This window comes from Megalobrama amblycephala, unplaced genomic scaffold (genome assembly GCF_018812025.1).
Source record: "Megalobrama amblycephala isolate DHTTF-2021 unplaced genomic scaffold, ASM1881202v1 scaffold391, whole genome shotgun sequence".
In the NCBI taxonomy this organism is placed as follows: Eukaryota; Metazoa; Chordata; class Actinopteri; order Cypriniformes; family Xenocyprididae; genus Megalobrama; species Megalobrama amblycephala.
Window position 1 is genome coordinate 193,915 of NW_025953355.1, and position 7,148 is coordinate 201,062.

At 36.1% G+C, this 7,148-nt stretch overlaps 1 protein-coding gene across 1 annotated transcript; it reads left to right on the forward strand.

Annotated features, from left to right (window-relative positions):
* The first annotated feature begins 2,241 nt into the window (after positions 1-2,241).
* LOC125261326 lies at positions 2,242-5,227 on the forward strand. The gene is made up of 8 exons (XM_048179897.1): positions 2,242-2,360; positions 2,651-2,731; positions 3,044-3,251; positions 3,566-3,735; positions 3,957-4,055; positions 4,479-4,711; positions 4,796-4,974; positions 5,062-5,227. The coding sequence occupies exons 3-8, from the start codon at positions 3,052-3,054 to the stop codon at positions 5,183-5,185; spliced, it is 1,005 nt and encodes a 334-aa protein (XP_048035854.1). The 5' UTR covers positions 2,242-2,360; positions 2,651-2,731; positions 3,044-3,051; the 3' UTR covers positions 5,186-5,227.
* Positions 5,228-7,148: the final 1,921 nt, after the last annotated feature.

Sequence of the window (7,148 nt, forward strand, 5' to 3'; positions counted from 1 at the left end):
CATCCGTTTTATTTGATTCTCCTTCTATTGTGAGAACGGGGGTTTAGTTGTGGTTATTAATTAAATTAAAATGAAATAAAAAAATAAATTAAATTAATTAGTGGACGCCCGCATTACCCGTGAGCCTCAGCATCCGTTGCTATGGAGACGGAGCCAGTCCACTTCGCGATTGGGTGATTTCTGCAGGCCGCGAATTCTCCGTCATTGCGCTCGAACCACTTTCCAGGTAAGCCACGAGACTTGAAAGTAATGATCAAATTTGTTTAAATGTTATAATTGATGCTTTTCTTTGCCATTAAACTCACATGGTTTACATGTTAGAGCAACGAATTAAAGGCCGACCAATGATTTCCATATTAACAGTAAAAAAAGAAGGAAAAAAAGATGCGCATTTTGTGCAGTCATACAGAAAATGGGAAAAAACGTGAATTTTATTGATTTATGAAATATTTTAAAGAAAATTGGTATCTCTCACTATCGGGGTACACATTTTAAACCTTTTTTCAACATATCAAGCCTTCACTATATAATGAACATTTTCTGTTCTCCCTGCAGATCCTGTCGAGCTTCATCTTCACCCTATAGATACACCTGATTTCCAAAAACCAAAGGCACTTTTAAGAGCCAACCTCTATCTATCTTCATCATTTTCTATCTCTATCTCTCACAACCTCTCTGTCCATCTATATTTCTATCCATCTCTTCAATCTCTATCTGTCATCTATCTCAATTTCTCTATTTCTCAATCTTTCCTCTCTTTCTGTCTTTGTCTACTTGTCTGTCTTATCTGTCTCTGTCAGTCTGTCTGTGTTGCAATGGCCACCAGACATATCCTTGACTCACAGGACCCCCATTACCAAGAGGGGAGACGCATGGCTCTTGAACTGAAACATGATCACGTTCTAGCTGAAGCCAGGGTTAGAGTTTTTATCTTTACCTCAATCATTTTATACTTGAACATACAGATGAGGGACAAACTGAAGTAAAAACATAATGAATGTGGAAGGATGAGTGTATTAGATTTCAGACAGGTATATTGCATGATGCAGTTAAGCATTTAACATCCTATCATGCTCTGTGGCATATGTAAATGAGGGAATATATTTGAGTTACAAAGACTTCTATGCCAAGGCTCATTCAAGCCGTTAACACCTTACTAACACCTTACTAACACACTATGTTGTGTTTTCTTTTCACTAGTTACATTTCTTTTGGTTCCAGTACGTTTAACCAGGGGTGTGATTCTTCCGGAAAAATCCGGAAATCCGGGGGGGTTAATTAAAAACCATTCTAAGTATTGTAAATAAATTATATATACTTAAATAATTGTGTAAGTAGTATAGCAATACAAACGCAAACAGGCGTTTTAAGTTTAGAAACAGTTTGAGTCACCCCTCCCTTGCCTCACAGTGGTTTGGTCCACCGTGCACGTCACACTCGTGAGTGTACAAGACCAGCGGCGCCGGCGGGAGAGAACAGTTCTACTACAGTAACGTTAGTTGAGAAGAGTTCCAGTAAGTAGCCTGTCAAGGCTATTTTATTCAAAAACATCGGATGAAGTGATTATTTTCTCTTTAATACTGACGATGCTGAATAATTTGTCATAACAAAAAAAAGAAAGATAAAAAAAGATGATAACATGATTTTTTTCCCGTGAGTCCGCTATTTTAGCGATTACAATGTTACCTAGCTTGTTTGGTAGCACACAATAGCTTGTTGGATACCAACAACAACTAACATGATAAAAATATGTGAACTGTAATAAGGCTAATAGATTTACTGTTGTGTGTTGAGTTGTGCTCAATGTGTATTCATCGTATTTTGGTGACTTGGTTGTAAACAACTTCAAAAATATTCCAATAAATAAGTGATTTTGAATGTTTTGGTCAATTTATTCAGTTTTTTTTTATCGAACTAAAGAGAAACAATGAGCATAATGGCACAGTCTCCATGCTACAAGGCACAGTCTCCATGCTACAATAATAATAGTAGTAAGGTAATTAAAGTAGTAAAGTAATTAAAGACAAAACTGTCAGTGCAGTAGATGGATTAAGAACACAATGTAGTAAAGATTTGGGCTGCGTTTCCCAAAAGCATCGTAAGCTTAAGTTGATCGTAGCTCCATTGAAACCAAATTTTTTTGGGGGAAACGCTACTTTGGTCCAGTTTGATACTGAATCATGAAAGTTTATTCAAAATATTGATCAGTTGACTTTTAATTGGTCCTGCATATAAAAAATGAAAATGAAAGACAATATATTGGATGAGCATATCTGTCCACTAATGGGGAAAAAGGGTCTTTGTAGGTCGTGGCAAGCCGAGGGGAAGGCGTGGAGGGCGACGCCAAGCCTCAGCTACAGGTTATATGTGAATTATTTGATGTTTGTTGGAATTTACTATGTAAATGGTGGACCAACTGAAATTAGAACACTGTAATTGATTGTTGAGAATTTAAAATGCTCCAATATCGAAAAAGACATTTAAAAGTTCATAAACCTTTTTGTGGCACTATTATAGAAGACATTACCAAGTACTTGACAGAAATATATCCGATTTCAAAAATTGTTCAGTATATACAGTAGGTTGAAAAGAAGAAAGAACATGAATGCAGTTATAGCCTAACCTGTTGTTATTCTTCTGTGTTTGACAGTCACACACCCCCCGGTTGAGTGTTCCCTGTCATCCAGTGTGGAGGTTCCCTCAGAAATACTAAATCCTTAAGAGGAATTTGGTGAATAACAGTGATGATTTTAAGTTTAAATCTAAAATTCATATAAAAGTAAAGTAATTAAAGACAAAACTGTCAGTGCAGTAGATGGATTAAGAACACAATGTAGTAAAGATTTGGGCTGCGTTTCCCAAAAGCATCGTAAGCTTAAGTTGATCGTAGCTCCATTGAAACCAAATTTTTTGGGGGGAAACGCTACTTTGGTCCAGTTTGATACTGAATCATGAAAGTTTATTCAAAATATTGATCAGTTGACTTTTAATTGGTCCTCATCTAAATCGTCCTTTACAGCTTTATTTTGTATTTTCTTTACAGAGAAAAATATGGAGAGGCTCTCAAACATTTTGGCATCATGTCCTTCTGCTGAGCCTCAAAGAAGCTCTGCTTCATCATGGTCTTTTCGGCAGCAGAAAGCCTCAGAGCGCTGGAAAGAGGCAAGACCATACCACCTACAATGCCTTATCGCAAAGGAGGCTCTTGGTCATCCCTCGTGTTGCCTTTGCCATGAGCCTGCTGTTATCAGGTTGGTTTTCAATAATATTAAACTTTAATTACCCAGGGTCAGTTTGCTGAGAATTAATGCTCAGTGGCATGCTTTATAAGCTAAGATGCATGTCTTGTGGAATGGTAGAAAACTTGGATACCCAGATGAAAACCACATTAATGAGAAAAGTAAATCTAGGAACTTTGTGCTGTGTGGTGATAGTGCTAAACACTGAGCTACTATGCAGTCCTATAAAATCAAATCAGAACTAATCAAAGTACATTTGAAATAACTTAAAATAATCACCTGAAATAATGTATATTAGAATGTTTTTTTTTATTATTTTTCTCTAGGTGCAGAGAGTGTCTTCCTGAGGATTGGTTCTGTGGGGACTGTGATGTATTGCATCACAAAAAACAGCCACTCCACAACAGGGAAAGTGTGATTCATGGGTTTTTTGAAGCCATTCCTCCAACCTCATGCATCATTAAAGGAGATGGTGGATATTGCACCCATGAGCAAGGTACGTTGACATGAAAGTCCTACCCTGCGTCTCAATCAGCTCCCTAGTTCCCTAGGTCGTGAATCAGTATATCATGAAAGTGAATGTGGCTGATTCCCTGATCAGTGCCCTGACTACTGAACTAGGGAGCTGATTGAGACACAAGGCTAATTTTGCTGTTCATGTGTGTCAGCAGCCAATTACAGATCATCTAATTTAGTTGTTTTCATTCTTTTTGCCAGCTTGCATTTTGCCAACTGTGAAGGTGCCAGACTGCTCCTGTGAAGGCACAAACTTCACTGTATTACCAGGCAAACCAGTGGTTTTGATTACCATCAATGGTAAAAACAATTCACTTTTTAGATTTCTATTTTAGATTTGATGTTTTTCACACTGGTGTGCTGTGACATTGTGCCCGTCAACACCCATGGTATTGATATTAACCGGAACAAAGACAGACATCTTTTTATTTTTGTCCTCTGCAAACAAAAAAAATAGTTAGCTGTTGCAAAGCAGTAACATCCTTTGCATGCTTCCAGGTTGAAGTCCAATCGACACAGCTGTTTGGAATTTGGTGAATTAGACAAATGTAAACAAAGTTGGTGTGAGACTTCTCAGAAGTATGAGTGCTATACTGGGATTATAGGAACTTAAGCAATGTCTCTCAACCATTCACAATGTGCAGAATGAACTAACTGTTGTAAAATAAAGTATGTGGTAAATGTGTATTTATTATTTTTTAAATTTTACTTTTTTGTTCCAAGGGCGTTTTGACTTGAATCAGCCACTATATGAATGTCAAGCATGCCAGCAGCAGTGGACTCCTGATTCGAAGGTCCTCCTTAGGAGTGGATATTGGCCAGCCTCTGTCAGCAATTCAACGCTGTATACACTGGACCTCCTGAGCTCCTTTCAGGAGCTCAAGGTCATCGCTCCAGGATTCTCCAGACAAGCCTTTGCAAAGCTGCTGGAGCATCGGACTAAGTGTGGAGGAAGAGTAAGTGTAATTGTTATTACTGTTATTACTTATAACATAAGCAGACAACATCACAAATACTATTTCTTTCTATATATCTTCCAGTCTGGACATATCAACGGCGATGCATTGCAGCGGAGCTTCTTGGAGTTCTCCTACGCTTCTTTTGAAGAAGACCAGCTCTGCTGTAGTGCTCCTTTCACCTGCCCAGCCTGCACACCGGAAATGCTGGCTGTTTCCGCCGATGGCAACAGAAAGCTATATCGTTTTCAACGAAACACAAGGTGGTTTTTGTTTCAGTCTTTTTATTGATTTATTTATTTACTTTATATATGCAATGGATGGATTCTCTATTTGTCTTTCTTCCTCAGCTCTGATGATCCTGGTTTTTTTGAAGGGCTCTTTGTGGCTGAAGACAGTGCGGTGTCTACATTTGTCGACACCATACAGAAAGCAGTGAGAAATGCAAGTTTTAATTTTAACTTGACAAAATAGTTGTTACAAAAATAACCATGTGTCCTGGATTTCCTCCCCACTTCAACTACTTCTGCCTACCAACTACTCTAAAATCAAACTGAGAGAATAAATGCTATATATGGTAAGACTCCATTGCTTTTATTTGATTTGTTGTGTTTGTTATGTATGTCCTACGCCTTCCCTATTCTACTTACGGAACGAACGTGGTGCCAATTCAGTTTTTTTCCATTAGTTGAATAGGAAAGGCGTAGGACATACAGCATACAACAGCAGCTTCTTGAAGAATATGGAATTGTAATTTTGACCTCAACTGTTTGGGGGCCAGTGAAGTCCACTGTAAGGAGAAAAATCCTGTAATGTTTTCCTCAAAAACCATAATTTCTTTTTGACTGAAGAAAGAAAGACATGAACATCTTGGATGACATAGTGAGTAAATGATCAGGAAATTTTTATTTGAAAGTGAACTAATCCTTTATAATTACATTAATAAAAACATTTCAATCATGTTATTGTGATAAAAATCTGCTCTCCTATACACATTTTTCACTGTCGTATCCAAGTAAAAAAAATCTCTACATTTCTCCTTATGCTTTTCTCATGTTAATATAATGCTTTTCATATAATGTTTTCAAAAAAGATAAGGCAAGCCCAGTCCACAGAAAATAATTTCTAAATGTAGAGATAATACTATACAGTATTATATAGATAAATGTGCTTCAACTGGGCTTGGCATACACTAACATGTGACAATATAACTCAACTGTCCCTTTTTTTCTTTATGAAGTCAGCTACTATTGCTTATTGTAATGTTATGGTGATGAAAAACAGTAATGGCTAAAAACACAACCCGCCACTATGCTGCTTCTATCTGAAATTTACCTCAGTTAAGGCCTCTTTGGCTCTGGCATGTTCCTTCTGGCCACCGCCACGGTCAAAGGCAAGAATCTGCTGCACTGGTAGAGGACTGGTTATTCCTTACAGCTCCTGTTGAGAAAAAATATATATGTGCAATAAACATCTCCAACCTCCAGACTAATACGCTCCTGAATCCTAATTGAAATCTCATCTGTAATGTAGGTCAGTTAAAGGATAAACAGGTAAAAATTTAAATGTTAATTTAAATTGATCAGAATCATTTAATATGCTGATTTGCTGCTCATGCAAAATTTCTGATTATTATCAATGTTGAAAATGGTTGTGCTGCTTAACATTTTTGTGGAAATGGTGATACTTTTTTCAGGATTCTTTGATGAATAGAAAATGTCAATTTATTTGTATTTATTGAATTAAATTTACAGCATTTACTAAATAGATTTTTTTGTTATAAACGTCATCATTTATGGTTGACTGTCACTTTTGATCGATTTAAAGTATCCTTGATGAAGTATTAATTTCTCTTTTTTAATCTTACCACAAATGTTTGAATGACATAATTGTTTCCACAAAAATATAAAAGCAACAACGTTTTTTTTTTTAATACTGATAGTAATCATAAATGTTTCTTGAGCAGCAAATCATCATATTAGAATGATTTCTGAAGGATCATGTGACTGGAGACTGGAGTAATAATGATGAAAATTCAGCTTGGATCACAGGAATAAATTACACTTTACTATAGAATGTAGGTTAATAATATTTCACAATATCACTGTTTTTACTGTATTTTTGATTAGATAAATGCAGTCTTGGTAAGCAGAAGAGACTAGTATCATTAGTTGGCATTAACGTTAGTTGACATGAATGAACTGCACTTCTACATCATTTATTAATCTCTGTTAATGTTAATTTCAACATTTACAAATACATTAAATTCGAATGTTGTATTTGTTAACATTAGTTAATGCACTGTGAAGTAACATGAACAATGGACAACTGTATTTTTTTATTAACTAACGTTAACAAAGATTAACAAATAACTATATAATGTTAATGGTTAGTTTATGTTAGTTGTTAACTAATGTTAACAAAATGAACCCTTGTA

Excerpts from the sequence above, each read along its gene's own strand:
- LOC125261326 (XM_048179897.1), top strand. The coding sequence starts at position 3,052 with ATGGAGAGGCTCTCAAACATTTTGGCATCATGTCCTTCTGCTGAGCCT. Across the intron at positions 3,736-3,956 it reads ATATTGCACCCATGAGCAAG|CTTGCATTTTGCCAACTGTG; the intron begins GTACGTTGACAT and ends TCTTTTTGCCAG. Across the intron at positions 4,975-5,061 it reads CGTTTTCAACGAAACACAAG|CTCTGATGATCCTGGTTTTT; the intron begins GTGGTTTTTGTT and ends TTTCTTCCTCAG.